The sequence below is a fragment of the Medicago sativa genome, chromosome 1 (genome assembly GCF_051527215.1).
Source record: "Medicago sativa cultivar Bolivia chromosome 1, Bolivia_mono, whole genome shotgun sequence".
Taxonomy (NCBI): domain Eukaryota; kingdom Viridiplantae; phylum Streptophyta; class Magnoliopsida; order Fabales; family Fabaceae; genus Medicago; species Medicago sativa.
Genome location: NC_140749.1, coordinates 16296424 through 16318003, shown reverse-complemented (window position 1 = coordinate 16318003; position 21580 = coordinate 16296424). Strand labels below are relative to the sequence as shown.

The window sequence follows — 21580 nt, the reverse complement described above, 5'->3', positions numbered from 1 at the left end:
AATGATGCAAAGCATAGCCAAAATTACACCACAAAATACAAAGCTCCCATGACTTATAACCCTCACATTTTAACACCTTTTAAAGACATGAACTCAGATTTAAAAATGGAGATCAAAGGGATATGAGAAACCATGCATTTAAATGGTGAATTTAGGCATATTTTCCATTATTCATTCACAAACAAGTCTTGCAAAGCAAGTAACTAAACACAAGGCACACACACATGGTAAAAACACATTCAAACAGCAACAAGACCTTCACAAATCATATATAATGAACCAAGACATCCATCAAGAATTGGGATTGGAATCACACAATTTTAATAGGCTCTTTTACACAAAGTTTCACAATTAAAACCCTAAGACACCATATTATTTCCTTACCAATTTTCCAACACAACAAATATCACAAAAAGGACCACAAAAATAAAGAAACATGTAGGAATTTTTTATAGAGTTCTTCAAGGATTTTTAGACTCAAAAAAAATGTACAACACTTTCCACAAATTCGACACAAACACATCACATAAGCAAGAAACTATTACCCACATTTTTATCAATTTTTCAGTACAAGAAATTGCATAAAAACACTTCAAAATTACCAAGAAACATGCACAAATTTTGTGGAATTTTTTTCAAGTAATTTCAATACGAATAGGAGTGTGAAAAGCATAGACAGTGAGGCAAATAGCAAAAAAGTCCAGAAAAACAAACCAAAGGCCCAAGGCCCAAACATCAGCAGGAAACGGATCAGAGGGAAGACTCAGGGACCGTCAGATTGATCCACATGGATCAGGATGAGATCTGACGGTTGAGAGGGAGGGAGAATGAACCGGATCTGAACCGGACCGGTCTAGGGGCCTATAAAAGCTCCAAGACACCGGTCCAATTCATTTCCTCCAACTCTTTCTCTCTCTACCTCCACTCCTCGTTCTTCCCTCTCTCTAACCTACAAACCCTAACGGCGCAGCTGGACAAGAGGAAGGTGACGAACGCCTTGTAAACCTTATGGAACGACGGAATCGTCGTCTTCTCCGATGAGAACGACGGATTCCGTTCATCCACTTTTTGTATATTCTTCGAAAATCAAGGCTTAATTGGTGTTCTCACCATTCGTCAATTCGAAACCCTAATCTGTATCATTTTTCATGCTGATTGCAGATTCGCATCTAATTTTACAAAATAAACGGTGATTCATTGCAGATCTATGTTTTAGGGTTTCGATTTTCAAATCTTTTCAAGCTTTTTCAGTTTTTTCGAATGAACAAGTCTTAGGACTTGTTGATCTATCTTGTTTCACCGTTTATTTTGATTATGGATCCTTCGATGATGATTTGAACACAAAAATGAGAGGGATTCGTATGCTTACCTGGTTTCGAATGAAAATTCGAGTGAGAAGACGATGAAAACCTCCTCGGATTCTCTCTAAGCTTCTGGTAAGTGCCTCGACGTTGTTCGTCTTCTTCCTCTCTGATTCTCTTCGAATTCGATCCCTCTTCTTCTCTTCCTCAATCTTCTTCCTGTGATCACCCTAGGGTTTGAATTGCAGGGAGAGGACAATGATTCGATGATGAAATCTTCGTTGAAGATATCTGAGAATCGAAATGATTCTCAATCAATTGAGAAATTGAAGCTGTTTGATTCGTTTTTTGTGGAATTTGTTGTTGAACTGTGTATTTGATGATGAATTTGGTACGAATTTGTGTTGGATTGTGTTGCTGGAAAACGGTTAGGGTTTGAGTTCTTGATGAATGTTCTTGAAGTTCATATGAGTTTGTGGTTTTGATCCATTTTTCTGGGAAATGGAAAATGGAATCTGTTTGTGTGAGTTGGCGAGTGATGAATGGTGACCCCCTCTGCATTGAATGATGTGGCCTCTATTTATAGGTCAGGTGTGATACTCTGGACCAATGTGGGACTGCCACGTGTTCTGGACTGATGACTTGGACAATGACTTGGACAAAAGGACCATTCTGCAATTCTGAAAAATGTAAAAGGACCAGCTTGCAAATAATAAAAAACTAAAAATAAGATTGGACTGCAATTGTTTAAAAGAAAAAGGCTTAAAAATAAATTCGAGACAAAAAAGGACTTGGATGCAATTATAATAAATTTGAGGACTTTGACAAAATTAAAATAAAATTGGACTAAAAATTGGTAAATTTGACTAAACGTAAAGTGAAACGATTAAAAATAACAAAACGGACTAAAACGAATCAACTACTTAAATGAGGTACTTTAAAGTAACCTCTCTCTGTCGAAATTTCGTGTGAAAAGACCAAAATGCCCCTAGGGACTAAAACGACTCAAAATGACTCAGATGCAGTTTTAAAATGGATTTTATCATGAAATTAAGGCAAGAGTTTATTTAAACCAATTGAAAAGACTCAGAGACAAATTTTTGAATTTAAACAGAATTTTAATACATGAAAAGACCAAAATGCCCCTAGGGGCTGAACTGACTCAGAATGACTTCAAATGCGATTTTTTGAAATGGATTTTGACATAGAATGGAAACAAGGACTTATTCAAACTATTTGAAAGGACTCAAACCATTTCCAAGGACTAAAATGAGTTTGGATACAGGAAATGACTAAAATACCCTTTTTCATGAATTTTGCAAGTAATATTGAAATAAAATGCAGAGAAAGATGTAATTGATCAGAGACAGTTCAAATGACTTGAAATGCAAGAAAAGAAGAATGGAGCTAGTATTTTTAGGTCCAAAATTAGGGTATAACAGAGCTTTAGGAGGTTTGAGATTGCAATGAATTTTTTTTTACACTCTAAAACCATGTAGAGAATTTTTAGATACATGCAAAGTGATATTTCCATAGAGATCTGCATTTGAAGAGATAATAGCAACTGCTGATCTCCAGGAAATTCTTTTGTTTTGGAACCTGTTTTGATTTCTAGCAAACCAAATGGTATTGAAGATGTTAACTAGAGCTGAGGTAATTACCATTTTGCACATATCCTCCATGCTAGTGAACTGAAGAATCATGTCCATCATGGTGGCAAACCAGGACCAAATCCTGGTGGCACAAGAACAAGTGAAGAAAAGATGAAAAGAAGTTTCTTCACTTTTCAAACAAAGATCACGGACTGAGGAATGTATCAACCTCTTTCCTTCAGCTTATCATTTCATTTGGAATGTATCAACCTCTTTTCTTGGAGAGATAATTTCTAAGCTTTCAATCTCATTTCAAACATGAATACAACAAGTAATATAGGAGAAAATATAGTGACTTTAGAAATCTGGGAAATAATGCAAGTCTTGACTCTTGAGTTGTCTCCCGTTTTTATTTTTATTTTTATATATAAACAAATAATTATTTTAAGAAGCACGAGGGGAACTCAAACCCTTACAATTCAAATAGAAGTAATCCTTAGATGCCTTGTAGACATATTAAAAAATCTTATACCAACTAAAAAATAAAATAATTAGAATTACCACCCGCTATACCGATAAACCAAATGTAATGTTTTTCCTCAGAGGCCAAATACATCAAAGTTGTGGCTAACCAATTTAGATGTTTTTTCATACTGTTCCGGACAAAGCTAAAGCTCATTTTGGCTAGACTCGGGTCTGATCCGTGACCCAAGAGCATACAATGGACTCACCCTAAATTTCACTGGATAATAGTCTGAACCATTACATCCTGACCGTTCAGTTCGGATCTAATTGTCCACGTAAAGGCTTCACAGCCAAAAACACTACTTATCCCCTATATATACACATGCTTAACATTGTGTTAGGTAACATAATTCTTACCCTATTTTCAGTCACACTCTTTCCTGAACCCCCTACTGACTTGGCGTCGGAGCACGTGCAGATACACCATCCTCTCTGATGGAGAAGGACTCACGACAAACCACGGTAGACGGCAAAGAGCTCAATCCCTATACACAACGAATTTCAACCCAACAAACCATCTTCCTAGGTTCAACCGGATCATATACATTTTTTAGAATCGTGTAGTTATCTTCATAAAATGGATAGATACATGTGGAGGTATGTCCATATATATATATATATATATATATATATGGCAAATACCAACTTATGCTCTTAGACCATCTACAAACAGTAGGTGTTTCACCTATTAGCATTAAGTTAAATAGGCACCCCACCGTGGAGTGATATTTGCGGTGCTTATATAAAAGGGTGTCTATAGAAGGATTTTCTCTCCCTTAAATTTTTTGTGTGAATTTCATTTAATATATTGTAATAAAATAAATGAGTTGTTGAAATGTAATGATATGGAGTTATTAGTGGAATCTATTACTAGTAGTTAATTTTGAAGAGGTGTTTGGTTGGAGGAATTGAGTGTTTATTATGTATTGACATTAAAAAATTGTAAACTCGATGATGTATACATGCAAGACCCACTTAGACACTCAAATATGAGAGTTCCATTATGGATAGTTTAAGAGCACACTTTAAGAAGCTAAATATAAAAAATTTAATCATAGAAATTGTACATTTATTCATATTGAAAGTTTTAAAATTTATTTTTTTATTGCAATATTTATTTCCTAATTCCGCTTTTAGCTCAGTAATCTGTGCATGTTAACGTGACCTTAAAAAAAATATCCTACATATGAGAACTTGATGAGGAAGTTTTTTCAATGCATTTCTACAAAAAAATTGGTAAGATATGGTAATAGCTATTGAAATTTAAGGAGAAAACAAGCGCGCAATTGCTGAAATCTCATCTCAAGCATATTAAACGTGAAACTCTTAATCTAACATGTGAAACTCTTTCAAGCATATTAAACGTGAAATTCTTGTAACCAAATAAAAAACGTGAAATTGTTAATCATGTGAAAGTCTTTATTAAGCATAATAACGTATGTCAATTGAATTTTTAGAAAGAAAAAAAGGTAAACATGGTTATTGTGAGCTTTATGGTCTGTTTGGTTCAAATATAAGCATGAAATAAACTCTTATCCATTATCGTTGCGTAATTCCCCATACAAACTCTTATTGTTCAAATATATGAAAATTTAAAACAAAAAATTAATGGTAAATGTTAATAAATTGTTAGATCAACAATAATCACACATTCGTCTAGGTTTCAACCAAAACTTTCAATTAATATATATTGTTAGATATTTTAACTTCCTGATTCTCTTTCTTTTTGTGGTTATTAATATATTTAGAAGAAGTTATTATGGAAGAAATGTGTTTATCATACATGGGGAAGGCCCCCTATTTAAAGTGTTGCTTCCGAGATACTCCCTCCGTATTTTATTCTAAAAAAAATTGAAAAAAATGTTTTGCTTTTATTATACTCTCTCCGTTAGGGGTGTTCGCGGTTCGGTCTGGATCGGTTTTGAGGTAAAAAATCAACCGATCCAAAATAAAAATCACGTGCGGTTCGGTTCGGTTTGGATGATTATGTTAAAAAAATCCGAACCGATCCGATCCAAATATATGCGGTTTAATTTGGATCGGTTTTTGGATATCCAAAGTGCAACATGTAATTTTTTTTATTAATATTAATATTACTCATACATCGTAAAATAATAGGTTTGATACAAAATATAACATATTTATTAAAAAAAGTTAACATTACACAATGAAAATGATTGATTATATTTGAAATAGAAGAAGTAGTAATAATATAGATTAAATTAATGCAATATATAAGATTAAATACCAATAATAAATATATTAATGCATTATATAATACTAATAAAATAATAAATAAGTATAAAAATTTACTTTTGCGGTTCGGTTTGGTTCGGTTCGGTTTTGAAAAAGCAATCCGAAATCCGATCCGATCATAGCGGTTTTTCCAAAACAACATCCAAAAATATTCGGTTTTTTGCGGTTTTCGGTTTTTTTGGATCGGTTTGCGGTTTTATTTTGGATCGGTTTGGATTTGAACACCCTACTCTCCGTCATAAATTATATGACGTTTTGGACATTTCATACGTAACAAGAAATATAATTAATTTTGTATGGGAAAGAGATATAATGAGTTGTTGTACAAACTTGTTCTTAATAAATCACATGAGAAAAATAAATTTAATTGAAAAGAGAGAGCAATAAATAGTTAAGGATATAATAGAAAAAGTAACATTAATGTTTCATTGGTATTATAAAGCGACTTATAATTTGGGACAATTTTTTTTCCAGAGCGACTTATGATTGGGAATGGAGGGAGTATAAGCTAATTGCTCAAATTGACTTTGTAATACACGCGATGTTTGAAAAATGATCATGTAAAATAAAAAACACATTCTAACCATGTAATTTTATATTCTTCTTATTTTTGACCCTATAATGTACGCCTAGTCCAAAAAAGTGACATGTAAGTCAAAAAAATTCAACATTTTTCATACAAGTTTAGGACGTCAAAATATGATTTTATACAAAAAAAAAAGATTTTTTCAACTAAGGACGAATTAATTATGAATTTTATTATTCCCCATAATTATGAATTTCTTAAAAAATTCATAATTAATTTGTCTCTTGTTTAAAACTCCAAAATTTCTTGGTGTTATGATGTTCTAACCATGTCTACGAAATTAGAGAACGAAATTTGACTCGTGAGTATACTCAACGAGTCATATGATTTTATGATGTTATAAATTTATGATGTTCTAACATTTTTTAGAAATTTTGTTACTCATAACAAAATTGCAAAATAAATTGAAACGTCTTTGAAATGTTACGAAACATTGCATGTTCTTTTTATGGTTTTTTTTTTATAGATGTCTACGTAAATAATCAGCTCAAAATTTGATTTATAGGTCAAGATTTTTGTTGTGTTGTTTTGAGTTTTTTACGTTTTATAAATCCATAATTAATTCGTCCATAGTTAAAAAATTCAATTTTTTTGTGTAAAGCCATATTTTATCGTTTTAAACATGTCTGGAAAAAATCATGAAAAAAAATTAACCTCTAGATCGCTTTTTTTAACTCCACATATATTAGAAGGTCAAAAATTAAGAATTTCAAATTATAGTGTTAGAGTATGTGTTTTAAATTTTACAGGTCACTGTTCAGACTTAACATATATTAGTGGGTCAATTTCAACAATTAACCCTAAAATATCTTGAAAAAATTCAAATGGAATAAAGTACAACATTCAAACCCTGGCACAACCCCATCCCAACCTTTTTTTTACTGAAATGCCCTTTCTTAGGCGCCAAAATGAAGACTTCTTCAAATGACAAAATGACAACCCTGCCCTTCTGTATTCTTCAACAAAAAGATCTTGTCATTTGTACCATTGGGAGCTTAAAATGCATCCCAAGTGTCAAGAGTAATGCATGCAATAAGTCAATTGTTACCCTTGTAGTAAACCAAGTGTGATGGCTCATGAGGAATACATGCAACGAGACAAATGTCAAGAGGAATACATGCAGCAAGCCAAGTGTTACCCATGCAATAATCAAAATGTCATGAGTAATGTATGCAACAACCCAATTCTTATCCATGCAATAAACCAAGTGTCAAGTGGATTACGTGCAACAAGCGAAATGTTATCCATGTAATAAAATATATCTCTTTCTTATTCCCTTTTAAATCCCAACTCTCTCTTTCTCACGAACTCACCAAAACTTGCCACTCTCTATCATCTCATTTTTTTCTTCTAAAAATGTCATCTCTCATCAGTCACGACCTTCTCTCCTTCTTCTTTTGGATCCTCTCCACCCTCCTCTTGTGTGCTCACTATCCTCAAATCTTGTGACAATCGAATCATGCATTTCTACTACGACTTCCTCAATCAGCACATTCTTCTATGACTCTGTCAACACTTTGATTCACACCACCAATAGGCCCACCTCCATGATCTCTTGCTCTGATGTCAAACCTTTTTCTATCGTATGGCCTAATATGTGTAGATCAAACAAAGACTTATATAAAATTTCTTTCATATACGTTGTTGAAGGATTTCAAATTAATGTGATTGTTATTATATTTAATAATGGAATTTTATATGAACATTTATTGTATATTTTTTTTTTGAATTGAACTCATAAGAATAATTTTATTCACCACAATCTCTATGAATATTACATTTTGCATATTAACTCACCCGCAAAGCACGGTGTGGGGTCTAATCTAGTAAAAAAAAAAAAAAATCTCACTTAATTTGATTAATGAGAAGTGGGCCGTTTTATTGGACCATAGATGAACCGGCCCAATTTCATCAAGCTCCACCTAACAAACGAATTAGGGTTTATACCCTTTCCACTATATAATCAACGCCACAACCCTTCTATCTCATAGCTTCTTCTCTGTTTTTTTCCCTTTTCCTTTCTATAATCTTTATTATTCTCTCTCAATTATAACATGTTTTGCGTTTTTAATTTTCTGGGCTATGATGAATCATAGAGATAGTCATGCACCACTCTGATTTTCAGTGCTGATAATTTTCTCATACCCATTATTTTTCTGAGCCTTTTATTCCTTTAATTATCATAGATCTTCTGAATTTCTGATGATTTTTTATTTGTTAATTTGTATGTGTTATTGAAATTAGAGAACCAAATGATGCGGGGTTTATAACCCCAACCATGATGCGGACCGTACAGCTTTATAGCTTCTGGGGATGAAATTTTGGTTTCTGATGGTTCTCCCTTCGTTCTAAATTTCATTGTTTATTTGTTTTTTTTTTTGTTTTGTAAGCTACGAAGCACAGACACTTTTTGGATCATGCATGTTTTGACGTTGGACATGTATTGTATTCGTCATGACACCAACATATATAATTAGATTGTATTATGTGATTTTGTCAAATTATTAGTGCATATTTTTCAATTATGTTGAATTTATTTTTTGTTAGCATAAAATATTTTCGGTCGAAGAGAATTTTAGTAATCTGAATGGAGAGAGAATCGTAATTGAGCTCCCTTATGTATTTAAGGTTGAAGAATCAGTTTTGGTTTTTGTGTAATTCCCTTCTTGATTGATACTTGGCTTTCTGAGGGATATTTTCCATTTTCTTGGTGCTAGGGCCTTTTGAATAAAGACTAAAATATAGTAGCTTATAGGAGTATAAAACACATTCATAGTTTTTACAACTTAAAATGAAAGTACATTTGACCCAAGAACACTCTTAGATAAGTAGCATATATATGTTCTGTTCTAAACGGAAGTACATTAACCCAATATTTGGCTTGCAAGTACAATCACCCAATATTGGTATTCTGTAAAACGAAACAAAATCTGAAAAACAAGTTCAATAAATTACTTCTTACATTCAACTGAAAAGTACATTTGAAAAGTACATTGACCCAAACTTTACTAGTAATGGCAAAGGTTCACATTTGATTTTTAGAGACCCCAAATTTAGTTGTTGTGTTTGCAGAAAATATTTGTTCTTGTTCTAATCAAAGTTTAATGCAATTTTAAAAATTTCATTTTTTGAAGAAAAATATGTCAATTGAAAATTTTCAATTGACATATTTTCATGTGTATTACTGATATAAAAAGTGAGATTGAGGTAACTTGAGATAAAAAGTGATAAGTTATAAACTTTGCTAAGCTATTTGAATTATAAATTATAATCTTGTGAGACTGATGGGTATCAAAGTAGTGACTTTTCCGCCAATAAAAAAATAAATAAATTATAAAAACAAATCTTACCGAAGAGACCCTAAAATGGTATTAAAAGTAATAATTATGTGTTTGTAAAAAGTCTAAAAATGATAATTTAAAACTGAAGTTCGAAATTGAAGAAACAATGTATGCATGTCTTTCTCTAAGTTTTGAAATTTAAAAATGGCCAAATACCTCCCTGGGTCCTTTAAGTTTCACGTTTGTAACAGATAGGTCCTTTAAGTTTTTTAGGTAACAGATAGGTCCTTTAAGTTTCTAAGGTTTCAGATAGGTCCTTTAAGTTTCGAGTTTGTTTCAGATAGGTCCTTCATATCAACTCCGTTAAGGACCTATCTGAAACTTTAGAAACTTAAAGGACCTATCTGTTACCTAAAAAACTTAAAGGACCTATCTGTTACAAACATGAAACTTAAAGGACCCAGGGAGGTATTTGGCCTTTAAAAATTAAAGAACCTTTTTCAAAGATGACCTGACTTGACCTTCTGTATGGAAATGATCTTGTCAAGATCTTAGTGCCCGTTTGGTTCAGCTTTAAATATAATTGATTCTGATAGAATTGATTCTGACAGAATTGATTCCGAGAGAATTGATTTATGTTTGGATACAATTATGTAGAATTGATTAAACAAAATGATTTATGTTTGGATGCAATTATGTAGAATTGCTTTTGAATGTATAATTACTAAAATAGACATAGATAAAGGATAATTGATAACGAATGAGAATTGATAAAGGGCAATAAAGTAAAATAACATGTTGTAATAATAAAATATACAAACCTATACACGTTGTTCAAGGAGAATTGATTCTAGAAAAGTTAGAAGCTAGGATTTGTAGCTTCATGGAGAATTGCTTTTGGAGGATAAAAGCAATTCTGAAAAGCTGAACCAAACACGTTGTTTTTGGCTAGAATTGCTTTTGGCAGTGTAGAGAATTGATTTTGGGCTAGAATTGCTTCTCAGAAGCCAAACCAAACAGGCCCTTAGACGATGCTAGAGCCTAGAATAATACAAGGTGCAACACCAATCAATTTATTTATTAAAGTTATTGGAAGTGGTAACAATTTATTGTTGTTTGTAAAAAGTTTAAAAATGACAATTAAGAACTAAAGCCTGAAATTGAATAAGAAAATTATGTTACTATACTTTTCTCTATTTCAGTTCTGAAATTTAAGAAATGATAAGGAGATGGTGCCATGGTGGTATTTGATTGGAATCCATGTAGAATGTGGTTTGAAGGAGGTATATATGTGAAAGACAAAATAACGAGGAGATGGTGGTACTTGTCTAGATGGAATGTGGTGTTTGCAGACATGTAAAAGACAATTCAAAATTTAAGTGTCTTTGATCTGAGAGTTCTGATTAGAATGAAACATACCTTGATTGGTAGTGAGTGATATGAGTAGTATACCGACATACAAGATAGTATTTGTGGTGATACATTGTTGAGATTCGTTTGAATGGATGATGATCCTTAGTATTTATCTTTGGTCTAATTTAGTATAATGAATGACTCCTATTAATTTAGGGGTTACTGTTTTGGACTAGACCAAATGCTTGATCATTAAGATCATAGTTCATTGAGGGGTGGCCCCAAAATGGAAACCACTTATACGATCTCTTATGGATATATAAGACTCACACCATTATTACCAATATGCTTCATTCTAACCCTTTGCTACCCATCTCAATCACAAACTGACTTGAGCATTGGGCGTCGGAATCTCTTTTGTAGATACATTGTCTGAAGATTTTGATAAGAACATTTCAGCAGACACCTCCACAAACAAGAAGCTATCAGAACAATAACAATCTCCTTATAACACCTTATGCCTTGACAACATGAATTGAGTATTATCCCTGATACAAAAATCTGATAGAATCTTCGTAACCTCTGGTGACTATCCATGGATTGAGTATTATCCTTACAAGTTTAAAAGGGGATAATGAGGTGATAATATGCATGAGTTTCAAGTAGTTTGGGACTGAGGAAAATATGATTGATCACTAAAACACCCTAATTATGTCAAAACAACAAAATCTGGACAACAAAGACCTAGACATTGAAGCCAGTGTGTTGGACATTGACTTCAGGATGGTTTCGGCCAATTTTTCCATCAACGAGACTTTGGCCATTGAAGCAAAAGTTGTCTGCATTGATGCCCAACCGTTGGTTGTCAGTATTCCGCATTTCCTTCACTTCGAAAGGAAATTATGTCCAATATTGATCACAACCAATTCCATCAGTCACAATATCAGTTCAAACACATATTTGTCATCAAATGAGACAGAAATAAAGGATTTTCTTGTACCAAGTAGTAACTCTTCACTCTCAACTTTCAGTTTGTGATTTGTGAAATGAATCTCTGTTTTGCGTAACAAATTTACTAGTTGCTTCAAAGCTAAACTAAACCAATGCTAAACCAACCAAGAGAAATTGTAAACCAAACCGGTACAAATAAATATCTAATTTACAAAACGAATTTGCAAGTTGCTTCAAATCTAAACCAAACCGGTGTTAAACCAACTAGGTGAAATGGTAAACCAGTTTACCCTTTTTTTTTTTTTTTCTAAATTAAATTGGCTGGTTTGATTATTTTATTAACTGAGTTGGACTTCTAAAATGTGGAAGGCTTTGGTATGGTTAACCCAATTTTCGCACGCCCCTGACTGCAAGCAACTAACCTGGCTGCGACCATAGGTAGCTCTGCGGTGGAGGGGCAAGTGTTGGTGCCAACAAAAAAGGGAGGAGGGAGTGAGTGGGTGGAGAAAATGATAGGACACAAGCAATTTGTATTTCATAGTCTGTCCTTCGTGCATAAATTTTAAAACTCACCCAAGGTGGAGTTCTTTTATGACCCTGCTATACTTTTCCAAGGTCTCCCCAAAAGGTCATGTTTATGACTTTTCTGAAGATGTATTTTCATGCTATAATTTTTAAAAAAAATATGAATTTCTCCATTTATTTGAGAGGTAGAGAAAATTAAGGATCTAGTATGACTATCATACCATGCCCCCTTTTCTCAACTCACATAAAATTTGGTCAATTACTATAAATTTAATGTGAAACAAACGGATAAGAAACTCGTGTACCTGTTCCAACATAATTTTCATGCATGTGCCCAAAAACAACAAATGAAAGTTTAGGGGTTGTTTAAGAGTTTACGAGGGGAAGAGTGGGGAGGACTTTGAAAAACAGGGAGGAAGTTGAAGAGAAATGAAGGATTATGGAATGTGAGTTGCTTTCGGGTTTGCTTTTCTTTATAATGCAAATTCCACTTAATTTTGGAGAACTCAAATAATGTATTAGAGTATAATTTTGGAGGGCTTGAGTGAATTCTTCAAATCATTTTCATATTATAATATTCACAAAAAACATTTTCATGCTTTAATATTCACAAAAATTTAAAATATATTAGCCATAAGCATTCTCTACAAAATCACTTTCTCAAATAAGGTACAAGATTCATCTTTATTTCCTTATCTTTATCTCCCCAAAACCCTCCCGTCCCCTCCGAATTCTCAATCAGAGGTTAAGAGACTAATTCGTTTACTAAAATATAATGTTTTGGGGCTTATTTAGCAATATTGCATAAACTAAGATAAGAATGAAATATAAATAATTGTCATTTATCTCCTACACGATCACAATATTTGTAACCACCATAAAGAAATTAAAAATGCACCCCTTCACAAGATTTCAAATTGAACTGCCATGTTGAGAACAGCAAGAATTTTAATAACCTTACAAAAACTTTGATAGACATTTTTATAAAATTATAACCAATATGTAACAACAGTTTCATGATTCATCTACAATTTATCATCATCTTAACAAAACAAAAAATTGATCTTCATATCATGTATCAACTATTCATGCAACATTAAGTGGTTGCATTGCATCTAATACCTCTATGCTTTTAGTGTACACTTGTATAATTTCACGAACCACCACTACTATGCCCACGGGAGTGCACCAGGATATGGAGCTGGTCCACAGTATCTGAACAAAGGTTCAATTTCTGGACATCCATTAGGATACGGAATTGAGCGATGAAAAGGGTCGCGCTTTAGCTTTTTGTGATAGAGTGAACCTCGACATCCGAACGGATCTCTTGAGAATTGCGTTCTCACCAATTCCTCGCCTTTTAAAGCAGCTTCTTTTGCATTTGACGTAGCAGGTGTGCCAGCGTAGAAGAACCTTGACTCTGGAAAGCCAATCGCAGATCGATGTAGATTTGCAAATCTGTCTTTCTTGAAATCATAACTTACAACCTGATTCCCAGATTTAGCTAATCAGAATAAACTCATGATGCAACTGAAAGAATAATGCATACCATCATTCAATTTATAATTATATTGATGCATGATACTTGGATAGAAAATGATCCTCAAAACAAAAAACTTAACATGCCGTTCCATACTACTATTGAATCAACAGTAAGTGGAATGTGCATGTGATCGTAGTGGCATTGCAAGCATGACTACACGAGTGCAGTAAATTATGAAGCACGAACACGCCTGAGGAGATTAGACGTATATCCCTGTCCAACACGTGTCAGTGTGCGATTATCGTAGGACACTCGTATGACATGTGCCCGACAACTCAGACAAGTGTCCCAATTTTATTTCTCAACCTCACACACATTAGACACTGTCTGGACACATTTTGAGATACATAGACGGAGGTTAAAGATGTGTTGAAGCAATAATGATCAATGAAGATGTTAAAGACATCAAATTTCATTTCATCGATTTTTTTTTTTTTTGGTAATGAAACAAATTGCTCAATTTACATGACATATGTGTATCGGTGTCCTGTGTTTTTTACATTATCAGTGTGAACATGTCGATGTCTGTGTCAAAGTTCGTGTTTCAAAGACAACAACTTTAAATGCAGTTTGAGATACATATACAGAGGTTAAAGATGTGTTGAAGCAATAATGATCAATGAAGATGTTAAAGACATCAAATTTCATTTCATCAATTTTTTATTTTTTTGTAATGAAACAAATTGCTCAATTTACATGACATATGTATCAGTGTCCTATGTTTTTTACATTAGCAGTGTGAACATGTCGGTGTCTGTGTCAAAGTTCATGTTTTAAAGACAACAACTTTAAATTTTCTGACATGTCAATAATAGAAAGCAGACCCTTCTCTAAATCATATTGCAAATGAGCCCAATGTGAACTGCAGCATTTTTCTTCCCTATTAAGTATTACTAGTTAATAATCCTCCGCACTTTCTTTTCTGCAATTTTGTATGCTTAATACTACCTCCATTCCTTGTTACAGGAGACAATTCACTTTTTAGGTTCATTGATTGAATAACTGATGCATCTGATCTATATAGACCAGATACATCAGTTATTCAATGAACCTAAAAAGTGAATTGTCTCCAATAATAAGGAACAGAGGTAGTATTTAGTACCGAGGCAGAAATATCAAAGACAACTCCATGCTACTGTTTTTCTGGGAATGCAAAATGATATTCATATGCAGCAAGAAATCAGCATGCACATTAATAATAATTTTCACCAATTAGTTCTGAGCATATCTCAGCAGACATTACAAAAAACTGAGAATCTGATATTGTGATGGAACAACGGAATGGCCATAGGCAGTCAATCACATCGCGATCACCATGGTGCGGCGCGGCCTATGGCCGCCACGGCAGGGTCAGTCGTGTATTAAAGAAGCAGCCGCGTCAGATGCATTCTGCGAGAATACAACATTCTGTGCAGTTGCAACACATCTTGTACGTGATAATGATAATCGCGCGTAAAACCATTTTAGCCCTTAAAATCTGAGTCCCTTGAGGCGTATTCTGGGTATTTCACAAGCAAAACCTACTTCTCCTCTATTCCTCTCCGTGAATGCAGAGACCTATCACTTTCCCTTAATTTTCTTCCCTGTGCACAAACCTTTCTTCTTCCTGCTCTCCTTTTGATTTCTGCAAGACAGCCACAAACATGTTCACCCCACGCTACCATCAGACAGTCCAGCGCACACCAGATTCTGTTTCCCTTCCTCTGTTTCCCGTTTTAGTTCCTCTGTTTCCATCTTGTCCAGATTTCCTTCCTCACATTTTTCCCACTGTATGTTTTTATTTTTCTTCCTCTGTTTTTTTATTTATTTTCCTTTCTCTGTTATGCTTTTTATTCTTATTTTTCTTCTTATCTGTTTTTTTCTTTCCGACCCAGTTTTTCTTCCTCTCCATTTTTTTTATTTTGATTTTTGTTTCCCTCTGTTTTTCTTATTTCTCTCACACCCTCTCTGTTATGGTATTTGCTATGACTTTTATTTTTCCCTTGGAAATTATTGAATATTTCACGAGTTTTGAGTTATTTGTTTAATTTTACATTAGCTATGTGTTTGAATACTTTATAGCATTATCCATGTATTTGTCCAAAAAATGATCAAATAGTAGCTACCCTGCTATACGCTATCCCACTTTTATGGCCGGCTGCTCTGCGCTGCTATTTGGGATTGACTACCTAAGTATGGCCACATATTTTAATATATTATTTTTCTTTCTTTTAATTAACTTTGGTAATTCCACAAAAATGTGTTTATACAAAGGAACATAATGCTTCAGAACTCACAAAAGTAAGGCTTACATACAGTAATATTTTGAGGATAGGTGCCAGTAAGCTCTCGGAACCGACAGACACTAAATAGAAGATTTTCAAAGCTGTCCCTTGCATGTTCTTCCGTAAGTGCTCTCCATTTCACACTTTCTTCCTTACCTACAGAGACAACCCAAGAGAATGATACTATTTCTATAAAGGCAGTTTATGTGGGAAGCAAATGCGGTGAACCACTTTCATGTTATCCATATCAGTAATAAACAGGGAAAACAAAGACAAACAATGCAACGGAGACCGATTGAGCTAAATCTAATTATTTTGAAGTTGTAGGAACTTTTTTTAGAAGCTACAGCCTACAGAACTGATGAGACAGGGCGGCAAGACCGTAATGAAACAAAATGATGAATTTATCAATTTCCATGTTCTTTCACATAGACAGGTTGCAGAAAACATCTAAATACAAGCTCGATTGGCTACCTGGTCTACCATGCTTGATGTTCTTTTATCATCATGTTTTTAATTTACTTTGAGACGTTCATGTCCGACATAAAGTGCATAATACACTAGAACGTAACAAACTACATTCCTAAAACTGTTATGGCAAGCATATGATATATGTAATAGTACAATCAGTCAAATATCTAGGCCAAGCAAATTGACATGAATTGACGAAAAGATTGAAGTAGAATGGAATGAAAATAAAACATATTTCAATGCTTACATTACATAAAATAGGAAATAATGAAATGGAATCTGAATCCATTCCGCCAAAAAATATTCTTTCTATTTCCCTCCAACTTAAGAGTATGAGATAAAACCATTTTTTATCCTGTCATAAAAATATCCAATCAATAGAATGATAGTAGCCTCAATCTATTTCATTTTATTCACTCAAAATTTAATTTCTAAAACCATAGTCTTAAATTGCAGTCTGCAAGTCAAAATTACTAGAGTCTCTTTAACAACATAGCAAAGGTTTTAAGTAAAGGTCTGCAATTATGATCTGTTATCGCAATCACTATTTAAATCATGAACCACAATGTAACCATAATCAAATTAAAAAAATGGTCCCATATCACAAATGTTCCAACAAAATCACGGTTCTTTATATCTTTGCTACCTAACATGATTGCAATCACAACCACATCATCCACTCGGCTATATCTAGGACGATACCACAACCTAAATTTAAAACTTTAACTGCGATAGCAACCTAAAACCATATCAAGAAAACATTTATTTCTAACAAACAAACTTTCAGTGAACAAATCATTTTGATTCCTAATTGTATAACATCTGTCATTATTGAATGTATCAAAATTACAAAAACATCCTTAATGTCCATCGCTAGTAATTTTATCGATCAAATCAACTAACATAAGACACATTCGAGAAACAAACAAGCTAACTAACTAACTAACTAACTAACATACACACATATCGTGACAGCGCCTCAGACATTTACGTATAGAAATGACCATTTAACAGTAAACTTCGAAAACTTACTACAAATACCAAAACAATGACTATAAGATATAATCAAAACTCACCAAACCATCCTTTAAAATCAGCAACAGCCCAATAACTCTGCGCCTCACTCCTCGGCCCCGCGTCTTTCCTCGTCTCACCACCACTAAACAAAAGCAAACCCTTCTCATCCTTATCAACAATCCCAACTCCTTCCTCAATATGCTTCACAAACGTAGCAGCCTGACCAGGATTCTTCTGATAACTCTCCAAATACCACGAATCCTCTTTCTCAATCTTCTCACAACCACTACTCGTATAAACCGAATGACCAGCAACCATAACCAAATTCCTCAGCTTCGAAAACGGGTAATCATCAAAACCCAGATCAGTTTTCGCGTAATTGTTCAACTGGGTTGCGTTGTAAGAGAGAAAAACGAAAAGGGTCACACCGAAAGTTAAAGATAGCAGTAAAATAGCTACGAAAGGATGAAGCTTGAAAAAATGGTGAAATTTTTTGAGCATTTTGAAAAGGTGGAAAATTGGTGAGTTTTTGGGTTTTCTGGTTCGTTTGATTGTGGTTGTGGGAATGCCAGATTCTAAATCGAAATCGGATTTTGGGTATGCGGGGAAAGATTTGTAGGATTGTGATGTGAATGAGAAATTGTTCATTGTTTTGGTTTGAAGCGATGCAATGGAATCATTGGATCGCGGTTTTTTTTTGCAAGAGAAGCTACATGGAAGGAATGAAGTGTGTAGTGAAAAAGTAGATTGATTAGAAGATCCAAATTCAATTCAGAGGATCTTGTTTTGTCTATTGGGTCATCCAAACCGAACTGAATCACAATTTATATTTTGAGAAATGATATTTTGGCAACCACTTTTTGACAACTTTTGGACAACTTTCTCTCTCATACTCACATGATGTTGTTATCCTCTCTCTTCCTTTTTCTCTCTCCATTGTTTTTGACCAATAAGAAGTGAGAAAAACAAGGTTGTCAACAAAGTTGTCATCAAATGGATGTCAAAATATCATTACTCTTATATTTTAGATGGAACGACTTTTTTCTCAAAACTAGTTACAAACCCGTGCTTCGCACGGGGTTCAGTAACGTATTTGACAAAATATTATATTGGAAGGATAGATTGCGAAATGACAGATAATTATAAACCATAATACAATATTTAAAGTACTCTTGCATTACGGATTACAAAATTAAATCTTCAAAATGGTTTGATCACGAGTAACAAATGAAAACATATTTTGTCAGCGGTAGAAACACTTTTCCAGTAATAATTGATATCTATCTATAAACCAATGAAAACCCTATTACCAAAGCTACCTGATTTATATCATTTTTACTTTCAGCTTCAACATATATAAATCATTTCACATGATCTACAACAAAGACAGATATGCAATTTAGTATCTAGTTCTTTCAGGTGAACAAACTTCTGCATAAGATAGATAGCTGAAAGTCTCTCTACCTAATTTATATCATTTTGTGTTTTAGCTTCAACGTATATAAATCTTTTCACATTATTTACAGCAAAGGCTAGGGATGTCAATGGATACCCATGGGTACGGATAATATGATACTCGTCCCCGCCCCGTTGGATAAGTATGATACCCGTGCCCGCCCCGTATCCTCGTGGATACCCACTATACGGGTACCCGTGGGTATTGAGGTATCCATGGGTACCCATGGAGTTTTGAATTTATTTATTTTTTGGTACAAATAATAACATTTTTTAATTACCAAAAAACTTCAACTTTTAAACATCCATACATAATGCACTCAAAATTTCATAAATCATACATAATTCATAGAAAATTCATGATTCTTATATAATCTATATGTTTTATGATGTGAATGAAGTGGAAACGGTGAACTTAATAAGATGAATTAAAAAAATTTAAAATAAAAATATGTTATTATTGAGGATTTTTAGGTGGGCGGTAAAATTTTCTTCAATAAGGTACCAACTTTAAGTAATAAGATATGATATATAAAGATATATTAGTAATTTACTTAATTTATTATCGGGTATGGGTACCCGTAGGTATGGATACAATCCAATCCGTGTCTGTGTCCATATAATAATGGGTAGTCAAATATCCGTTTATTATACCCGTGGATATTAACTGCAATTTAGTACCACGTATATAAATCCTTTCACATGATCTACAACAAAGGTAGATATTAACTGCAATTTAGTATCCAGTCCTTTCAGGTGAACAAACTTCTGAATCAGACAGATAGTTGAATGCCGCTCTACTTGATTTATATCATTTTGCCTTTCAGTTTCAACGTATATAAATCATTTCACATGATCTACAGCAAAGGCAGATATTAACTGCAATTTAGTATCGAGTCCTTTCATGTGAATTATACGCACTTTTAAAAACTTGTTTTAAAGGAGAGATGTTCAAATTACGGAATATTACCATTCTTCGTAAATTTGAGAATGAAGGTCGCATAATCCAAATATTTGTGATGCATGGTCTAAGGCATGGGGTTCAGTAACGTATTTTGTAAAAAAATTGTTCCGAAGGAAAAAATGAACAAATTAATGAATATTGCACAAAAATTATAAATCTTTATCAAAATATTTATGAAAGCTTTATCAAGAGCAGGAAAACATCATAAATTGCATATTAGTTAAAATTATAAAAGTGAGCGCTACTGTCATAGAGTTACCAAAAAGGGATTAACACCAATATTTACATGACACAAAATGAACGAAAGAAACACATTAAACTCTTTAGCGTCTTGTATAGGAACTTGGTTATTAATAATTTGACTGTTAAAAAATAAAAAATCTCTTTGACGTCAAAAAAGTAATATCAGCTGAGCAATATTCAGTCTCTTCACATATGCTTAGTAATATTCAGTCTGGAAGATTACATTGAAAGGATAGATGGTAAAATGACGGATAATTGTGAATCATTGTAATATGTCAAAATATAAACCTTAAAAATCATGAACCATCAACTTAGTTTTAAATAGTTAAAAATAAAAAATTGTAAAATAGTTAAAAGTTTTTAAAAATATAAAAATTGGAAAATAGTTAAAAAAAATTGGTGAGGTAGCACTCAACCAAGCAACACTAAAAAAATTATATGCATTAGCGTAACAAAAAATCAGACAGACGGACATAAAATATTACTCTAAACGTTAATGTGTGTATATATTCGCGAGGTTGAAGAAAGGAGATAAAAATATTTGGGATCATTAAATGACAGCGTGAATAAAAATATTTGTGAGATTGTGATGATTAAACGATATTGAAATTAAATAGATAAGTGATAAAAAGATAATAAAATTTCTTTGAAAAAAAGGTAATAAAATTAAATGGAATCTCCTTAAAAAATTAATGGAACAGTTAAAAAAAAAAAAGTTAAATGGAAGAAAAAAAACATATTGAAATATAATATTAAAAAATAAAGAAAAAGTTTCCAGCGTGAGTTGAAAAGAGGTGCTTGTGAAATAAATTGTCGAGAAGTAGTTTTTTAAAGTAACATTCAACGGCTTCTGGTCAAAGCTCATTCCATTCAATTTTATGCGTTCAAAAAAAGTACTTTTTTTAGTAAGTACTTAATTGATATTGTATTCGGCCTAACTTCTCCTTAAAAATGTAGAGAAGTTTGAAAAAAGTCGGGTCAAACGATACCTTAATCTCCCACAACGGCAATGTAGAAGCAATTGAATTTGGTAGGAAAAACTGAAAAATAGTTAAAAATATAAAAATTGAAAAATAATTAAAAGTTATTAAAAATATAAAAATAAGAAAATAATTAAAAAAATTGGTTAGGGGAAAAAATGGAATTTCATAGGCCAACCCTAAAAAAAAACCACCTCCAATAATTGAATTACCAAAATGCCCCTCCTAGGGGCAAATTGGTAAATTCACCGGACATTTCCTTTCTTATATATA

General features: G+C 33.0%; 1 protein-coding gene and 1 non-coding gene across 2 annotated transcripts; one reads left to right on the top strand and one right to left on the bottom strand.

Annotated features, from left to right (window-relative positions):
* Positions 1-8337: 8337 nt before the first annotated feature.
* On the top strand, positions 8338-8424 carry LOC146953101 (small nucleolar RNA Z221/R21b). Its single transcript, XR_015025287.1, has one exon. It is a non-coding gene; the product is annotated as a small nucleolar RNA Z221/R21b (small nucleolar RNA).
* Positions 8425-13316: 4892 nt separating this feature from the next.
* On the bottom strand, positions 13317-18460 carry LOC146953100 (uncharacterized protein C57A10.07). Its single transcript, XM_085707863.1, has 3 exons — positions 17725-18460; positions 16209-16333; positions 13317-13857 (listed from the first exon to the last, which is right to left on the bottom strand). The coding sequence occupies exons 1-3, from the start codon at positions 18311-18313 to the stop codon at positions 13540-13542; spliced, it is 1032 nt and encodes a 343-aa protein (XP_085563989.1). The 5' UTR covers positions 18314-18460; the 3' UTR covers positions 13317-13539.
* Between the last annotated feature and the right edge of the window lie 3120 nt (positions 18461-21580).

Coding starts and splice junctions, on each gene's coding strand:
- LOC146953100 (XM_085707863.1), bottom strand. CDS start 18,313: ATGAACAATTTCTCATTCACATCACAATCCTACAAATCTTTCCCCGCA. Junction 16,334..17,724: donor TGATTTTAAAGGATGGTTTG/GTGAGTTTTGAT, acceptor TTGTCTCTGTAG/GTAAGGAAGAAAGTGTGAAA. Junction 13,858..16,208: donor CCTATCCTCAAAATATTACT/GTATGTAAGCCT, acceptor TCTGGGAATCAG/GTTGTAAGTTATGATTTCAA.